Source organism: Mercenaria mercenaria, chromosome 7, assembly GCF_021730395.1.
Source record: "Mercenaria mercenaria strain notata chromosome 7, MADL_Memer_1, whole genome shotgun sequence".
Taxonomy (NCBI): domain Eukaryota; kingdom Metazoa; phylum Mollusca; class Bivalvia; order Venerida; family Veneridae; genus Mercenaria; species Mercenaria mercenaria.
In genome coordinates, this window is record NC_069367.1 from 74,064,747 (window position 1) to 74,085,087 (window position 20,341).

The 20,341-nt window shown below is 35.5% G+C and overlaps 1 protein-coding gene across 2 annotated transcripts in view; it reads right to left on the reverse strand.

The window, feature by feature from the left end:
* LOC123553918 (beta-arrestin-1-like) overlaps positions 1-20,341 on the reverse strand; it is a 171,583-nt gene that overhangs the window by 106,023 nt on the left and 45,219 nt on the right. Inside the window, exon 1 of one of the 2 annotated variants that reach the window (XM_045343664.2) lies at positions 19,177-19,631. The exons of the other annotated variant lie outside the window; for it this stretch is intronic. Within the exon in view, the coding sequence (XP_045199599.1) occupies positions 19,177-19,247 (71 nt within the window). The 5' untranslated portion in view covers positions 19,248-19,631. Of the gene's footprint in view, positions 1-19,176; positions 19,632-20,341 lie in introns of those variants that run through there. 2 annotated transcript variants of the gene reach the window in all.

The window sequence follows — 20,341 nt, forward strand, 5'->3', positions numbered from 1 at the left end:
GCCATAATTCAGTCAAAATGCTTGATAGAGTTGCCTCCTCCTTTTTACAGACTGGGGTCATGATGGTAAACAAGTATGCAAAATATGAAAGCAATAATTATCTCAATGGACTTTGAAAATATTTGGGGTGGTACGCAAACTTTAACATTTATTCTAAGTCGAAAAGGGGCCATAATTCAGTCAAAATGCTTGATAGAGTTGCCTCCTCCTTTTTACAGACTGGGGTCATGACGGTTAACAAGTATGCAAAATATGAAAGCAATATCTCAATGGACTTTGAAAATATTTGGGGTGGTACGCAAACTTTAACATTTGTGTGATGCTCATGCTCACGCCGACACAAGGGCGAGTAGGATAGCTCCCCTATTCTTCGAATAGTCGAGCTAAAAATACTTTATTTTATTTCATTGTGTAACATCGGCAAATATCGTTAAAATTTTGGCTGTTTTGTAGACATAAGTTCTCCGTTTCTAATTCATTTCCATGTGTTTATCACAGAAAAATAATTGTATATAAGCTGATTATATATTTTAACATTTATTGACTGAAGTTTGCATTTTTTTACAAAACAAAATCGGCGAACTCTACCATTTTATTTTTCCTAAAACACAGACTGTTCGAAAAATAATGCATTTCTACAAATATTTGACATTGTTGATATCAAAAAATGACCACGTCTTATACGAGGGTTAGTGTAAAAGACCCCAGATTGCACGTCCAATGTCGGGATGCGTCTTACAAGCGAGTGCGCCTTATATGCGAGAACGTACGGTAAGCCCTTGAAATTCTACTCATCACACTAGAGGAACACAAAACTAAATACTAAATTAAACAAGCAAATTCGATGAATTGGAATCCCCCGCCGAAAGGGTCAGAGTTGAGGAACGGCAAAAAAATATATCCAGCAAAAAGTTAAGAATGTTACCAAGAAGCAAATAATTTCATTAGTCAAAATCAAATTAAAAGAAAATGAATGGTTTGTTTGGGTGAGGGGTGGGGGGTGGGGTGAGGATACAACAGTTTACATGTTGATTATAAATATTGATAGAAAACGAAAAAAAAAAAAAAAAATTGGGGGGGGGGGGGGGGGGGGGGGGGTGAGGGTGACCAAGGTAAGGTGGTGACCAGGTGTAGGTACACAACATCACATGTTTATAATAAATGTTCATGGAAAAGAATGGAAGAAGTTTAATGAAATTCTTCCAATTGGTTGGTTTGTTATGTACAGATCTGTGGATTTTTAAACAATTAAAGGGCAATAACTATACAGAAAATTGACCAATCGAAAAAAAACTTGAAGGGCATCGTCGCAGCATCTTGGTTCATGTCTACTTCAAGTTTGATGAAATTCTACCTGCTAGTTACTGAGAAATGGCTGCAGACGGACATTTTTCATTAAATCAAGGGCAATAACTCTGAGGGAAATTGACCTATCAAAAAAAAAAAACTTGACGGGCATCAGCGCAGTATCTTGGTTCATGTCTATTTCAAATTTGATGAAATTCTATCTGTTAGTTACTGAGCAATGGCTGCAGACGGACATTTTTTATTAAATCAAGGGCAATAACTCTGAGGGAAATTGACCAATCAAAAAAAAAAACTTGACGGGCATCATCGCAGTATGTTGGTTCATGTTTATTTCAAGTTTCATGAAATTCTACCAAGTAGTTACTGAGAAATGGCTGCGGACGGACGGACTGACGGACGGACTGACGGACGGACAACGCCATTTCAATACCCCCCTCCCGATTTCATCGGCGGGGGATAATTAATAAAATTTCATCATGTTAAATTTTATGACATTCTGTAGCAAAAGATAGGTGCATATTCATCTTGCAGACAGTAGTCTGTATAGCTGAGATATAATGTATTTAACCATCTTTAGATAGTTTAAGTACATACTTTTTGGGGACACTTCTTGTAGCAGCCGGAGCTTCTCCAATACCCATTCTTCTTTATCTAAATAACTGTTCCTTCTACAACTAGCTTGAACGTTTATAACTTTATTTCACAGAAATAAAACAAAAGTTTTTCCCCTGGCAGAGATAATGCCTTTTGAAATATCAGTTGTCACTATTTAAATATCGCAGATTTTTTTTTTTTTAACTTAGGAACTGTAACTAAACCTTACAGAATAGTAAAACAAGATAAACCATAAAAATCCAAATTTATGTACATTCAATCTAGAAAATGTAATTTTCTGTGTTAACATTAATGCTTTTAACACTGCAGTGAAAACATTGTCGCATTTTCCTGAAAATTGTCTTCTTTAATGAGACGTACAGCATAAGCTGCTGGTAGGCTTTCAATGACACAAAGTAGGATATATTTCAAATTAATAGTTTCCACGGATACCGATTCTATATTTGTCCATTGTGATGCAGTTACCTGATAGTTTACATGACAATACTTTCTATAAATACAAGTCATGATCACATAATATTATGGTAACAGAGACTTTTAAATCATTTCCTATTCTTAATATTCTAATCTATTTTCATTTCTAATCACCATTTACTATAAAACCATCATCTCAATTTTGTTCATGAACTTTTCAAAAATTTTTCATGAAATTACTCTTGTCTATAGGTGTAACATCACACACACTGGTTATTCGGGTACCTACTCGTGTGAGCGATACCGCCTTCATGTGAATTATGAACATGTTGGTAAACAGGAAATTCACACCTATAACAGTTTATTATTCCGTATTTAACTGAAGATTGAAAAGTTTTAGTACTGAATGTGTAAGATCATACCTTATCTATATCCATGTCAAATATCTATCTAATATAATCTGATTAACTGTGAAAAAAATACGTTTCTTTTTGCGAAAATGAAGATATTTTAAGGCGATGGTATATATTTTCACGATTGATGGTATTATTTCGGATTATATGAGGAAATTTTTGTTAGGAAAATGAAAAGCAGTCATTCTATGTATTAGCCATTACTTTCATTTCACAAAAACTGGAATCACAGTAAAATAAGATCGATTTTTTCGAAGACAGTGTGTAGAAAAAAAGACACCCCTGACGATGTACCATGGTACCATCCTCGTTGTTTCTGTCAATCGAGCGGATACCGTCCTCTTTATTGAAATGAGCATTACATTGACACAGACCCATTTTTTAAGTTAGCGATAAAATGCAATGACCAGCCAAAATAAAGATAAAACTTTGGTCTTTTATACCCTCCAGCTACTGGAAGCCCCCTATCCGGAGAAAAACTTCTCACATCGCTTCAAATTCGCTATCAACTTGGTATCATTAGATCCATCTACATAGACACATTATTATGTGTATTTTCAATTGAATATTGCTTCCATACATTTTGTCTTGTCATTTAAGTTGTTATGGGGTATAAAATGTTCAAAGCAAAAACAAAATTAAATTTGTTCCGAAATTCTATAATTTTTGTCAAATATTTTATTGCGATCGACCCATGATTAGCTTCGTTTTGAGGAATAAAGCCAGTAATTCGGTCCAAAATGTGCTTCGCCAAGAGTAGTCGAAAGAAGTCAGTAGTAAACAGATCCTTATTTCTCCATGTTTTGTTTTTTGAAAATTCGTAACTATGGAACAAGTGCTTTAATCACATATTTCACTGCAAGAATACCTTATTTATGTTTAAACACTCCGCACTGATAGTTCTGCGGATCGAAACAGGAAGTAGGGGTTTATTGTGCGGGCATGAGCATATTTTAAGGTAGCAGACCACGACTGACTGGCATTTTACTAGGAACTACCCTCTTTACTTCATCGTTATGATAGAACTTTCATGAAAAATAGATGTTGGAAAAAGTTATGTTCTATTAACATAGGTAAAGAGGACATGAAGTTTAGTAGGTTTGCAGGTTTGTCAAACAGTTCAAGCATCGGGGAATTTGCTTATCATCAAATTGTTGAAAATCAGAGCTAACAGGATGGGAAATGAAAAAAAAAAGAAAACGACGAGAAATTTTGCTGAACTGGGTCCACCCTATGCTTGCTCTGAGTAACTTTTGTACATTATTTCAAAGTCATTACAGCTTGTCTGATACTTAAACTTTAACAAAATATCATCTTAACCTGCCTTATCGTCTGTTGCTAATTCTATATTGCAAATGGTGATTATGAATCTAAGGGGAATAAGTTAAAATATAAACAAACAAATCTGCCCTTATATTGTGCCTTTGTAGTGTGCCTTTATAGATTACAAGAACGCGTTTGATTCTGTCGATAGTATGTGTTTATGGAATAAATTGCTGCAGCATAACATTGATGGGGAAGTCTTTAAGGCTAAATATGCAATATATGATAAAGCCAAATCTTGTGTAAAGAGTAGCCAAGGTCTATCAAATTTCTTCATTAGCTCAACTGGTGTAGGACAGGGTGAAAATTTATCACCGATCTTATTTTCTGTTTTCTTGAATGATTTAGTCTCATGTATGTCTATTTTTTTCAGAACTAGTGGAATTATCAAACAATGTAAGGGACCTGCTAAATGATGCTATTTCAGAAATGTTTTCAAGTTATTTTTGTTACTTTATACAGATGATACAGTGTTATTTGCAGAATGTGAAAATGATTTACAAACTGCATTAAATGTTACGTCAGAATATTGTTTTATTTAGAAACTTACAGTTTATTCCAATAAAACTAAGGTTGTTATTTTTTTCACGTGTAAAAATGCGAAATAAGCCTACCTTTTATTATAATAATGCATGCAGCACTTGAAGTAGTAGATGACTTTTGTTATGTAGGAATTTAATTTAACAACAATAGTTACTTCAATAAAACTAAAATGTATTTGGTTGACCAAGCTAGAAAAATATGTATGCTCTGTTGAAAAAATGTAGGAAGTTGCAGCTTAGTATTGATTTACAGTTACATTTATTTGAGTCTGTGGTTCAACCAATATTATTGTATGGATCAGAGGTATGGGGTTGTGGTGATGTTAGCATTATTAAAAGTTCGGCTTAAATTTTTTTTTTAAATGGTACTGAAGGTTAAAAAGTCAACACTTAATGTCATGTTTTTGGCGAGCTTGGTATATTACCAATAGATGTTATAATTAGAAATAGAATATTGAACTACTGGTGTACAATTGTTAATGGTAAATAAGAAAAGATAAACTGTATACTTTACAGGTTCATGTAGAGACTCCAACGGAAAATGTTGTTCTTGGATTTCATATTTAAAAGAACTTTTAGAACAATTTGGATTTGCTGAATACTGGTTGAATCAACCAGTGTATTTTCGCAATATTGTACAACAGAGGTTGAAGGCCAGTTTATGCAATCTTGGAGTGAAAAAAAAACTTTGCAAATTTCCAGAAAATGTCTGTGTTACAGAATAATTATAACAACCTCTGAGTTCAAAAATTGTTTTAAAGTTTTACCACCAAATCTAGCAATACCCATGTGTCATTTCCGATGTAGGAACAATTTGTTACAAGTTGAAAGAGGGTTATTTTTTAATATTGAGCTCAATAACAGGACTTGTTATCTGTGTAATAATACATCTTTAGGAAATGAATTTCATTACATTATAGAATGTCCGAACTTAAATTTAGACAGAGTAAAATATATACCAAATGACTTTCAACAGACAAATGTAACGTCATTTCAACGTTTATTTCATAGTGATGATTATACTCTTCTTTTTAAGTTAGCACTGTTTGTACAGAAAATACTTCAATTTTTGGGGGAGGAATAGATTTCTGTCACTGGCAGTTATTTGCTGGCTAGTTAAAACACTGTTTTAAACCTAGTTAATTCTAAATGATGTTTTGGTAAAAGTGACTACTGCTTAGGCACATAGGATCATTGGATTTCATATAGTACAGTTACTCAGGACCCGCTCTGCAATTAACCATTGTAGTGGTACATCGTCTTCTATCGTTTAGCTTACAAAATATTTGTATCAGATCTATTATGACCGTAAAACTACTGTTTTATTTTATGTAGGCCCTATAAGTGCTTGTTTTGTAAAATTTGTTTTTATTATAATACTGGTGCCCGTATGGGTCCAGTTATAAATAAAATCTTGAAATCTTGAATCTCACAGATTTCCTCCCTTGACGTACATCTAACGTTTACAACCGCTGTGAGGAGTGTGTGAACAAAAAGTTAAAAGAGATTGGATCTGATAACCAGACTTCCATATCTGCTTCTGTTTCTTCAGTTAGTCACCTGTAAGACACTTAATATACAGTAGTGTATATTGTATGCACTTGTAAATAAGTCGCATAATTAGTGCAAACTTAATGGAGAGTGCACCTATAAACAGAGGCGAATATTACAAGATACGATAAAAGGCAGATTTATGAAGCCTACGGATATATGCCCAGAGAGAGGGTCCGATTTCCCTTTCAGGAAGCAAAAAAAAGGTCTTAACATAAGTACTTTTGCACGATGCGTCGAAAATTTTGTTCGCTTTCATAATGAGACTGAAGGAGAAAAATAAAAACTCCAAGAAGGCAAGATGATAGAATGTGTAGAAAACAGGGTGGATGTGAGGGAATATTTGATATTGGTGAAATACTGCTAACTCACTTCTTTACATCTTTAAAGTTTACATTCTAATCAAATAGATCTACTTAAGGTCGGGCTTCACATTTCCAGTTCTTATTTCTTTCCAGATCCTCAAAGAGATTACCTTTAATTGTGTTCATTTAAGTGTACCGTATTGCGGAAGTATTTTATAAATGTTCATTGACATAACGAGGACGGTACCCATGTGCAAACGGGTAGGTATCATTGTTTATTTTCATCCATCGTCAGAGGTACCATCAAAAACAGTGACAGGATGCATATAATTGAAATTTTATCAACATAAATAACTTGCAGGTACTCGATCCATACGTTCTGTAGTTGAGTATGAATAGTTCTACCAAGGGGGGTGGCAAATTCAGTTATCTCAACTTCTAACAAAGAAAAATACGTCTCAAAACGTCAAAATATATGAATTTCGTTACATTTCTTCAAATTTTATAGTCATATCAATATCACTGAGATCGGATATTTTCACCTGTGTGAATTAATACATTTCCTCGGACGATTCTGACTTTAAAATGTTCAACATGCTTAAATATGTGTCATACATTGGCATTGTCTTTATATACCCTATACAACCTACATGTATATAAATCACACGAGGGCGGTATCGCTCACTCGAGTAGGTACCCAAATAACCAGTGTGTCACAGCATGTGAGAAATTTTCTACTGAAATAGGGAGAAGATATTATTTGTACACGTATGTATAAAAATAGGACTTCTCTTCTTTTTCATCAGGTTTAAATAGTTAAACACCAAGTTGTTTCATTATTATATAAACCATTTATTACTTACTTATTAAATTCTGGAGATATTTATCCAACCGGGCATGTAATCAAACTAGACCTATAGAGATACAAAATTCTAGTATGATAAATTCAAGGGCCATAACACTGGAGATGCTCAGATCTGATGTTGCTGGTTATCCATCTTGGCCTAGGTTTTGTACAGAGATACAAATTCTCTACAAATCTGACTTAGTTCCAAGAAAAATATTCTAATACTGAATGGACACAGTCAAGTTCTGCAATTTTTAGTAATTCAAGGGCCACAACTCAACAGTATAACTAAGACTTACCAAGCTGGTTATCAAACTTGCCCACAAATGTTCTGACCAAGTTTAGTGAACACTGGATAAGAAATGTGTAACTTATTAAGCATGCACTGTTAATGTTTGCAAGTTTAAGAATTTCCAGGACTGTAGCTGAATAGCCAATGGGACTATGCAGCTGATTCTCGCATTCTGATCAGTTTTCATGAACAGTGAGGCACAGTACTACTCGAATCAGGGGCTGGACACTTTCAATGTTTGCAACTTTTAGAAGTTCAAGGGCAGTAACTCCAGAGTCACATGAAGGATTGAACCAAGCCAAGATGACATCCTTGTCAGGTATATTAGGTCAATATATAAAATCCTGAATTGCTGCATTATTTCTATCAACAGTTCTCCAACATTTGTAAATTTTCTCCTCCAATCAGATTTCCTATTTACAAGGAAGTTAATTAAGTTTTAATTAAGCAAAAGTAACACCCTTCACAACTCCTCTTATCTAAGTTAACAGCACACCTTAAGCTTATTCTAATAAATTAGAAAACTTAGAAGAAATCTGCATAATTATCTCCTAGTATTTAGGAAACAGGGAAATGTCATTGCATGTTGTACTAAGTAACCACACCAATCAATCATTCTGGTGCATCTGCACTGTAAAGGGGAATATTTTCTATTCTGTACATTTGCATCTAGCAGTCAATTAGCTAGAGCATCCTGATAATTAATAATATGTAAGATTTCAATGTTTAATAAATGAGCCACGCAACAAGAAAACCAACATAGTGTGTTTGCAGCCAGCGTTGATCCAGACCAGCCTGCGCATCCACGCAGTCTGGTCAGGATTCATGCTGTTCGCTAACAGTTTCTCTAATTGCAATAGTCTTTGAAAGCAAACAGCATCAATCCTGACCAGACTGTGCGGATGCTCAGGCTGGTCTGGATCCATGCTGGTTGCAAATGCACTATGTTGTTTTTTTCATGGCGCGGCTCAAATGAAAACTATGTAAATGCTTCTTTCATTCATATTAAAAGAGATTCCAAAAATTTGATCAGTGCCAAATAAAACATTGTCTATATTGCCAAGTTTCTACACACTCCAGGTACACTGACTTTCCATGAAAATGATGAATATAGATAAACAAATGATGTTACAGGAAAACAGTAGTTGCAAAACTTAAGATATCATTATGGCTTTCTGCCCTTGGTAGTTAGCCTACACAATGTGTCAAAACATCCAATACCCAATGCTGGCAGTGACCTTGAAATTGCTGTAGATGTTTCGATGTTAGATTACTACATCCGACTAAAATGATTGGATCATTTGCAGACAGTGACCTTGAAACTGCTGTAAGTGTTTCGATGTTAGATAACTACACCCGACTAAAATGATTGGATCATTTGCAGACAGTGACCTTGAAACTGCTGTAAGTGTTTCGATGTTAGATAACTACACCCGACTAAAATGATTGGATCATTTGCAGACAGTGACCTTGAAACTGCTGTAAGTGTTTCGATGTTAGATAACTACACCCGACTAAAATGATTGGATCATTTGCAGACAGTGACCTTGAAACTGCTGTAAGTGTTTCAATGTTAGATAACTACACCTGACTAAGTAACTTGAAACTGCTGTAAGTGTTTCAATGTTAGATAACTACACCTGACTAAAATGATTGGATCATCTTCAGACAGTGACCTTGAAATTGTTGTAGATGTTTCAATGTTAGATAACTACACCTGACTAAAATGATTGGATCATCTGCAGACAGTGTCCTTGAAACTGCTGTAGATGTTTCAATGTTAGATAACTACACCTGACTAAAATGACTGGATCATTTGCAGACAGTGTCCTTGAAATTGCTGTAGATGTTTCAATGTTAGATAACTACACCTGACTAAAATGATTGGATCATCTGCAGACAGTGACCTTGAAATTGCTGTAGATGTTTCAATGTTAGATAACTACACCCGACTAAAATGATTGGATCATTTGCAGACAGTGGCCTTGAAATTGCTGTAGATGTTTCAATGTTAGATAACTACACCTGACTAAAATGATTGGATCATCTTCAGACAGTGACCTTGAAATTGTTGTAGATGTTTCAATGTTAGATAACTACACCTGACTAAAATGATTGGATCTCTGCAGACAGTGTCCTTGAAATTGCTGTAGATGTTTCAATGTTAGAATAACTACACCTGACTAAAATGACTGGATCATCTGCAGACAGTGACCTTGAAACTGCTGTAAGTGTTTCAATGTTAGATAACTACACCGACTAAAATGACTGGATCATTTGCAGACAGTGACTTGAAACTGCTGTAAGTGTTTTAATGTTAGATAACTACACCTGACTAAATGACTGGATCATTTGCAGACAGTGTCCTTGAAATTGTTGTAGATGTTTCAATGTTAGATAACTACACCTGACTAAAATGATTGGATCATTTGCAGACAGTGTCCTTAAAAACTGTTGTAGATGTTTCAATGTTAGATAACTACACCTGACTAAAAATGATTGGATCATTTGCAGACAGTGTCCTTGAAACTGTTGTAGATGTTTCAATGTTAGATAACTACACCCGACTAAAATGATTGGATCATTTGCAGACAGTGACCTTGAAATTGCTGTAAGTGTTTCAATGTTAGATAACTACACCCGACTAAAATGATTGGATCATTTGCAGACAGTGACCTTGAAACTGCTGTAAATGTTTAAATGTTAGATAACTACATCTGACTTGAATTGGAGCATTTGCTGGTAGTGACCTTGAAACTGTTGTAGATGTTTCAATGTTAGATAACTACACCTGACTAAATTGATTGGATCATTCGCAGGCTGTGACCTTGAAATTGTTGTAGATGTTTCAATGTTAGATAACTACACCTGACTAAAATGATTGGATCATTTGCAGGCAGAGACCTTGAAACTGCTGTAAGTGTTTCAATGTTAGATAACTACACCTGACTAAGTAACTTGAAACTGCTGTAAGTGTTTCAATGTTAGATAACTACACCTGACTAAAATGATTGGATCATCTTCAGACAGTGACCTTGAAATTGTTGTAGATGTTTCAATGTTAGATAACTACACCTGACTAAAATGATTGGATCATCTGCAGACAGTGTCCTTGAAATTGCTGTAGATGTTTCAATGTTAGATAACTACACCTGACTAAAATGATTGGATCATCTGCAGACAGTGTCCTTGAAATTGCTGTAGATGTTTCAATGTTAGATAACTACACCTGACTAAAATGATTGGATCATCTGCAGACAGTGACCTTGAAATTGCTGTAGATGTTTCAATGTTAGATAACTACACCCGACTAAAATGATTGGATCATTTGCAGACAGTGGCCTTGAAATTGCTGTAGATGTTTCAATGTTAGATAACTACACCTGACTAAAATGATTGGATCATCTTCAGACAGTGACCTTGAAATTGTTGTAGATGTTTCAATGTTAGATAACTACACCTGACTAAAATGATTGGATCATCTGCAGACAGTGTCCTTGAAATTGCTGTAGATGTTTCAATGTTAGATAACTACACCTGACTAAAATGACTGGATCATCTGCAGACAGTGACCTTGAAACTGCTGTAAGTGTTTCAATGTTAGATAACTACACCCGACTAAAATGACTGGATCATTTGCAGACAGTGACCTTGAAACTGCTGTAAGTGTTTTAATGTTAGATAACTACACCTGACTAAAATGACTGGATCATTTGCAGACAGTGTCCTTGAAATTGTTCTAGATGTTTCAATGTTAGATAACTACACCTGACTAAAATGACTGGATCATTTGCAGACAGTGTCCTTGAAACTGTTGTAGATGTTTCAATGTTAGATAACTACACCTGACTAAAATGATTGGATCATTTGCAGACAGTGTCCTTGAAACTGTTGTAGATGTTTCAATGTTAGATAACTACACCCGACTAAAATGATTGGATCATTTGCAGACAGTGACCTTGAAATTGCTGTAAGTGTTTCAATGTTAGATAACTACACCCGACTAAAATGATTGGATCATTTGCAGACAGTGACCTTGAAACTGCTGTAAATGTTTAAATGTTAGATAACTACATCTGACTTGAATTGGAGCATTTGCTGGTAGTGACCTTGAAACTGTTGTAGATGTTTCAATGTTAGATAACTACACCTGACTAAATTGATTGGATCATTCGCAGGCTGTGACCTTGAAATTGTTGTAGATGTTTCAATGTTAGATAACTACACCTGACTAAAATGATTGGATCATTTGCAGGCAGAGACCTTGAAATTGCTGTAAATGTTTAAATGTTAACTGAAAACCTGTATATTTATCTATCTAATATCACTTTTGATTTGATACTAAACTTTTTTCATCTGGAAATCTCTGTTGCATCAGAAAGAAAAACATAAACATTTAACAGCTTTTTCATTATAATGATATAAGCAGATACCGCTTGCAGTAAAACTAGATTATGGTGTTTTCACTATACTGTTGACTTTCCATGAAAATGGTTTATATAAACAAACTGTACCAGATTACAACACTGAGATATTATCGTGGCTTCAGGTCATATTTCCAGTATATTCGATAACTACATCTGGAACAGTAGTACCTTGCAGTTACATGTTAGATTTTGAGTCAGTAAACATTGCAGCTATTGTAGATGTTTTAATGTTTAAGTTCACTACAACTGACTTTTATTATCCACTGTCAAGTGTCTGACCATGAAACCTTGGGTCGTGAGTTTGGTGCCCTGCTCCTCCAATTAAAATTTCTAAAATTGGGATAAGAGCCCAGAGTATGGGTGCCTTACACCAGGCTAGCTAAAGGATAACCGTCTGAAATTTGAGTGTTTTGTATAGCTTGCATTATCCTCAAACTAAGAATTACTAACAGTCTTTTCGCGAATAACTTTCATACTATTGTAGCAGTTCAAAGGTTTCAATTCCATTTAGTCAGTGTAGCAAAATAATATATTGGGTCAGTACATAGACAAAACCAATGTAATTTCACTACATCAGTTAAACTGAATTGAACCATTTGGAATAAAATACACTGGGAAGTGAAAGAAAAACAGTACACATCCCTTACTATCACTCTGGGAATTCCTTGCTAACTTTTGAAATTGTATGAAGTCTTCAGAAATAACTTTTTAGCCTAAGATACTATCAATCACTATGAGCAGATTGAAAGAAAGGCCTTTAACAAAATTCTATAATTATAGGTATCACTAAGTCATAAAAAATATGGTAGATATACACATCTCTAGATGACCAAGTGTTTTCATCCCCTTTATTATGATGAGGATCCATTTATTTTGTCTTAAGTCATGAACATTCATTGATCACTATCTTTCACTGTGAAGGAAGTGTGAAAAAGATAATAGAGAGTTTGAGATTTCAACCTTCGCCTTCCCCTTCAACGTCTCTCATATATATTTGGGGTAAAACGTCACCGATATGCGTGTATTTTATTTATATCAGACGTTGCTACTAAAGTTTTCCATGTAATTTCAAGTAAGCCTAAGACTTCGCTTTATTACTATGTGAAATAAAAAGCTTAGTTTCAGGATTTCTGCTTATTAAGTTATTCGATTATCCATATGTATAATTGGACTAAATTTGATGAGAAACACTATCAATAAGTACATGTATAAGAATATTGAAATTTTGTTTGGCTAATGATTTTAACTAAATATATTGAATTGAACCTGGAAGTATGAAGTTATCAACTGATTTTGAGAAACTTTGAGATTTTGTTCAAACTTTAACTTCTACGGCATATTTGTGTCCTCAGGCGGTATTGATTATACCAGATGGGCCTTTTTGTTGTAAGAAGTGAAGTTTTGAACGTCCGAAGATGTGATATATCACGAAAGTCAAAACTTCAGTGTTTGTACATCTACTCTGTCCACATACTCGGCATCAAAGACTGAAATCTGGATGGTGGCACATGGCATGACAGTCATTTTGCTTGAAAAATGAATGATAACGCGCGATTAATATTTGGTGGAACATTTTATTTTAACTTCCAAATAGAATCAATCCGTTTCTGCTGGACACTTTATAAGACAATTGCGTTTTAATTATAACATAAAATGGTACTAGTAAGACGGAATTTTTTTTCTGAAGTATCAGACAATTTCAGATCTATAATATCATGATGCGAGAGGTTTCCTGTTAGCCGTATGGGATAACTCCATTCTTTACATGCACGGACCCAGAGCATGGCAGAGGGGCATTGTGGGTCAATCCCCCTTTGATTCTTATATTTTACAAAGAAAATTGGTCTTGAAACTCGATGTGACTACCCCCCACCCCCGCCCTGAATGGGTGACCCCACTCTTTAACCAAAATTCCTTGATCTGCACATGCTTTACTTATGAAATAGTATATTCAAACAAATACGTGTATATGCCCACATGTTATTTTGTGCGACAATTGTCGTCTCCACCTAACAGTTCTTGACTGTTTCGCTAGACACATGGTGACTTGGCACGATTATATTCTGCTGTCTGAGAGTTTGGCCTTAAACTGAGTGTCATGATGCCAAAACGTATGATATTATTAGAGTATCTTACATTTATTTCAAATCGCTTGTTAAATGTATTCATAAATTGTGTATATTGGCTCATGTTATCAACATATCTTTTAAAAGGTTAGATTTTCATCAGGAACAGTCTAAAAGTAAAACGCGTCTTTTAAGGAATTCGATGTACAAAGTACCAATTCAAAGTAAAAAAAAAACTTTAAGAAAAACTATGAAATACTAGTTTGCTTTATCTCATATATATAACTTAACTTCAAAGTATATCGAGAAATGCATTTGTTGTAGTTGATGTCTCATGTATGATTTACAATCGTGCATTGTGTACTGACATCATTTTATATAAAATGATTTTTTTTTGTAATCGCACTAATATCCATGCGATGACTATGTTAACTGAAATGTTTTTATTTAATTTTCATTTCTAAAACCTCTTGTAAAAGTCCTGCACTTTCGGACAATTGATATCAAAATGCACGAGAAAAACGATCATAATTACAGATAAATTGAATGGGCGGATAAAAAGAAGTAAGGTTCATTCTAAAGTTTGAAATCTCAAGGAATTTTAATCGAACTTCAATTTCATACGTTAACTTCGCAAGAGACGTTGAAGGGGAAGGCGAAGGTTGAAATCTCAAACTCTCTAATGACTGCCTTAAAGGCTGATCACTACCAAATCAAATGTAAGCCTACTGGGGTCTAATTACATTAGTAGTCCAATATAAATAGTCCTAACCTTTCTCCTCTCTCAATCTTTTACTATAGTGTTTCAGTATTCTGTAGTTAAATATGGAAGCATAAGAATTTTATGTCTGATTTAAGAAGCTCAGCAAGTTGTATTTAATGAAGTGTAGCTTTCTAATATAAAAGTTAACACCCCTTTTCCGTTTTTTCTTTTTCTACCAGTAGCCAGATATAGTTCTTTATAGGAATAGAAGTCTCTGAAAATCTGATATACTAGAAAACATCGAAAAAACGTTAAAAAGTATGTGGATATTTCATATGAAATAAAACAAGAGATCACAGAGTGATCTTGGCGCCCACCAATGTGCCATTTTTGTGTGTTCCAAATTTCAAGACTTACTGATTAGTTCAAGGTCAAATTTCATTTCCGTACACAACACTGTGCATGTGGTCTAAATTCGAAAGCTGTAGCTTGAGAAATGTGAAAGTAGGTCACTAGATCAATTTCAAGGACAAAGTGGTTTGTACACAAAACTATGCATGTGCATCAAGTTTGAAGACTGTAGTTTGAGAAATTGGAAAGTAGGTCACTAGGTCAATCTTAAGATCAAAGTTTATTTCGGTACACAAAACTATGCAAGTGGTCCAAATTTGAAGGCTGTAGCTTGAGAAATGTGTAAGTAGGTCACTAGGTCAAAATCAAGGTCAAATTTCACTTCAGAACACCAATCTACGCATGTGGTCCAAAATTGAAGTCTGTACCTTCAAAAATGTGAAAGTAGGTCACTAGGTCAATGTCAAGGTCAAAGTTTGTTTCGGTACACAATCCTATTCATGTGGTCTAAATTTGAAGCCTGTAGCTACAGATATGTGAAAGTAGGTCACTAGGTCAATCTTAAGGTCAAAGTTCATTTCCGTACACAAAACTATGCAAGTGGTCCAAATATGAAGGCTATAGCTTGAGAAATGTGAAAGTAGGTCACTAGGTCAAAATCAAGGTCAAACTAGAAAATGCTTTTGTAAAAAAGCGCATGTCTCCCCCAATGCAAAGTCCTATAGGCAAGAAGTCAATAGAGGTCAGGAGCGAAAGTCAAAGAGACACTGATGGTTGGCTGCAATAGGGATTATCTACTTGGCATGTCCAGTCATCCCGCTAAATTTCAACACTCTTGGCCTAGTGGTTCTCAAGTCACCGTTCAGGCTCCTGTGACCTTGACCTTTGATCAAGTGACCTCAAAATAAAAAGGGGTCATCTACTCTGCATGTCCAATCATCCTATTAAGTTTCAACATTGTAGGTCAAGTGGTTCTCAAGTTATTTCCAAAAAATGATTTTACATGAACAGGCCACTGTGACCTTGACCTTTAATAGACTGACCCCAAAATCAATAGGGGTCATCTACTCTGCATGTTCAATCATCCTATGAAGTTTCAACATTCTGGGTCAAGTGGTTCTCAAGTTATTGATCGAACTGGTTATCAATGTTCAGGCCCCTGTGACCTTGACCTTTAACGGAGTGACCCAAAAACAATAGGGGTCATTTACTCTGCATGAACAATCATCCTATGAAGTTTCAACATTCTGGGTCGAGAGGTTTTCAAGTTATTGATTGGAAATGGTTTTCCATGTTCAGGCCCCTGTGGCCTTGACCTTTAACAGAGTGACCCTAAAATCGTTAGGGGTCATCTACTCTGCATGACCAATCATCCTATGAAGTTTCATCATTCTGGGTCAAGTGGTTCTCAAGTAACTGACCGGAAATGGTTTTCCATGTTCAGGCCCCTGTGACCCTGACCTTTCACAGAGTGACCCCAAAATCGTTAGGGGTCATCTACTCTGCATGACCAATCATCCTATTAAGTTTCAACAATCTGGGTTAAGTGGTTCTCAAGTTACTGACCGGAAATGGTTTTCAATGGTCAGGCCCCTGTGACCTTGACCTTTAATGGAGTGACCCCAAAATCGATAGGGGTTATCTACTTTGCATGTACAATCATCCTATTAAGTTTCAACATTCTGGGTAAAGTGGTTCTCTAGTTATTGATCGGAAATGGTTTTCCATGTTCAGGCCCCTGTGACCTTGACCTTGATGGAGTGACTCCAAAATCAATAGGGGTCATCTACTCTTTATGACCAATCATCCTATGAAGTTTCAACATTCTGGGTCAAGTGGTTCTCTAGCTATTGATCGGAAATGGTTTCAATGTTCAGGCCCTGTGACCTTGACCTTTGACGGAGTGACCCCAAAATCAATAGGGGTCATCTACTCTTCATGACAAATCATCCTATGAAGTCTCAACATTCTGGGTCAAGTGGTTCTCTAGTTATTGATCGGAAATGGTTTTCAATGTTCAGGCCCCCGTGACCTTGACCTTTGACGGAGTGACCCCAAAATCAATAGGGGTCATCTACTCTTCATGGCCAATCATCCTATGAAGTTTCAACATTCTGGGTCAAGTGGTTTTCTAGTTATTGATCGGAAATGGTTTTCAATGTTCAGGCCCCTGTGACCTTGACCTTTGACAGAGTGACCCCAAAAACAATTGGGGTCGTCTACTCCAGCAGCCCTACAACCCTATGAAGTTTGAAGGTTCTAGGTCAAATGGTTCTCCAGTTATTGCTCGGAAATGAAGTGTGACGTACGGACGGACGGACGGAAGGACGGACAGGGCAAAAACAATATGTCTCCTGGGGGAGACATAATTTTATTTCGGAATACAAAACTATGCATATGGTCCAAATTTGAAGCCTGTACCTTCAAAAATGATAAAGTAGGTCACCAGGTCAATGTAAAGGTGAAAGTTTGTTTCGGTACATAAAACCATGCATGTGGTCCAAATTTGAAGGCTGCAGCTTGAGAATGTGAAAGTAGGTCACTGGGTCAAAATCAAGGTCAAATTTCATTTTGGAACAAGAAATTATGCATGTGGTCCTAATTTGAAGCCTGTACCTTCAAAAATGTGAAAGTAGGTCACTAGGTCAATGTCAAGGTCAAAGTTTATTTCAGTGCACAAAACTATGCATGTGGTCCAAATTTGAAGGCTGTAGCTACAGAAATGTGAAAGTAGGTCACTAGGTCAAAATCAAGGTCAACTCATGTCAAGGTTCATCTTGCCACTCAAAACCATACATGAATGTTGTAGGTTATTGACAAGAAGTTTTTAAAAACTTTTCCCTATATAAGTCTATATGAACCATGTGACCACCAGGGCTGGGCCATATTTGACCCTAGGGGGATAATTTTAACAAACTTGGTAGAGAACCACTAGACGATGCTACATTACAAATATCAAAGCCCTAGGCTTTGTGGTTTGGACAAGAAGATTTTCAAAGTTTTTCCCTATATAAGTCTATGTAAACCATGTGACCCCTGGGGCAGGGCCATATTTGACCCTAGGGGGATAATTTGAACAATCTTAGTAGAATACCACTAGATGATGTCACATACAAAATATCAAAGCCTTAGGCCCTGTGGTTTTGGACAAGAGGTTTTTCAAAGTTTTTCCCTATATAAGTCTATATAAACCATGTGACCCCCGGGGCTGGGCCATATTAGACCCCAGGGAAATAATTTGAATCATCTTGGTAGAGGACCACTAGATGATGCTTCATACCAAATATCAAAGCCCTAGGCTCTGTGGTTTTGGGCAAGAAGTTTTCAAAGTTTTTCCCTATATAAATCTATGTAAATTATAGAAATAAACAAAGGGCCATAACTTACTAAAAAATTGTTGCACCAGTGTGATTTTCAGAGGGACACAACTAGGGTACCAATACATCATTCTGACAAAGTTTGGTAAAAATCCCCCTAGTAGTTTCTGAGGAGATGCGATAACGAGAAATTGTTAACGGAAGGACGGACGGACGGAATGACGGACGGACGGACGGAAGGACGTCGGACCACGGACGCAGAGTGATTTGAATAGCCCACCATCTGATGATGGTGGGCTAAAAAAAACAGCCAGATTTAGTGGTGTTCAGCTTCAAGATTTTTCTTTGTGAAATAGGTGTGTCTTGAGAATGGATGCTAATTTTGAATAGAATTCAAATATTTTTTTTAACAGCATGTTCTTTCACTAAAACATACAGATAAATATTTAATCTAAAAACCCTGTCCATCTGGACCTTGTTGGAAATAGCTTTAGCTTTTCTGAACTGTTCATGAATCTATTCATGCATTTATTACTGAACTATTCATGAACATTTCATGAACTGAAAATGGGAGTATATCCAGTTCTTGATATAATTCATGAACTAGAACTGCTCATGAACACATTTTAAGAATTTGTTCATGAACAGTTCATGAATTAGATATAAAATTAGTATAGGAAATACATACAAACTTAAGATTACCTGCATGTACTAACAGTTAACCATGAGCCATATGGGTCACCATTTTGTAAAGCCCGTTTGTTCATCAACATTGAGCACCTCACAACCTTAAATCTCCGAACACTGCTCTGGAATCACCTAGCTGTTCTCATAATCTTACACTAACAATGATTTCATAAAGCTGGTGGGTAGGTCTAATTTGTTTGTGTACAATGTAAAATAAAACACGATTATCCATGTACAATATTTCTAATGGTATGATATGACTGTCAATTGATTTGCATCATTCAGTCAGTAAATTCAGATGGAATGATTCCGAATTTTAGGACAAAATTTGGGCACCAAATGCATTTGTTGAAAAAGCAAAACTGTATTCTATTTCTATAACAGAAAGTTGAGAAACTGGTGCAGTTCTTCAAGCTGCTGTGGTAGTACAAAGGCTTCTGGGATATCATCTGAAGCACTTTATAGTTTGTTGCACTGAAGTCCCTAATAAAATATAAAAAAAAAACCTCTGTTTCAAGACTTCAACTTCAACTTCAAGGGGCGATATAGACAGAAATGGAGTCTTGCATTTTTCATGACAATTTAAAGTCTGTTAAATTGCATTTACTAAATTGCTGTACAACACTGTTGACAAGATTACATCAAATATACCAAAAGGCTGCATTTGCATTGTCTATATCGCTGCTGTTTTAGCTACCAAACCATTCCCTCAAAACTATCAAAAGATGAACAACTAAATTCAAATCAACCAAGGGTGTTTCAGTGCACAAATTCAGACATCAGCTGCTGTGAAAGCTATTTGCTGGCATTTTTTATAATGAACTTTAGAACTAATAAGGTATAAATTACACTTTTCAGATGCAAATTTTAGAAACAACATTTCCTTTCTTTCATTTGTTGTTGTTGTTTTTTGTTGTTTTGTGTGTGTGTGTGTGTGTGTGTGTGTGTGTGTGTGTGTGTGTGTGTGTGTGTGTGTTTTGTCAACTGTATTTTGTGAATTTTTGCAATATAAACATACTTTTTCTACCTTGCTAGTTCAGTTCATACAAAAAAAGTTCTGAATATATTATCACTGCAACAGTCACAAAAGAAAAACATTAGTTTGACTGATAACTAAATGCACTTCTTTGATAAGTCTATAATGGCTTCACAATATGCAGAGGCTATGAAAGGTTTTTGA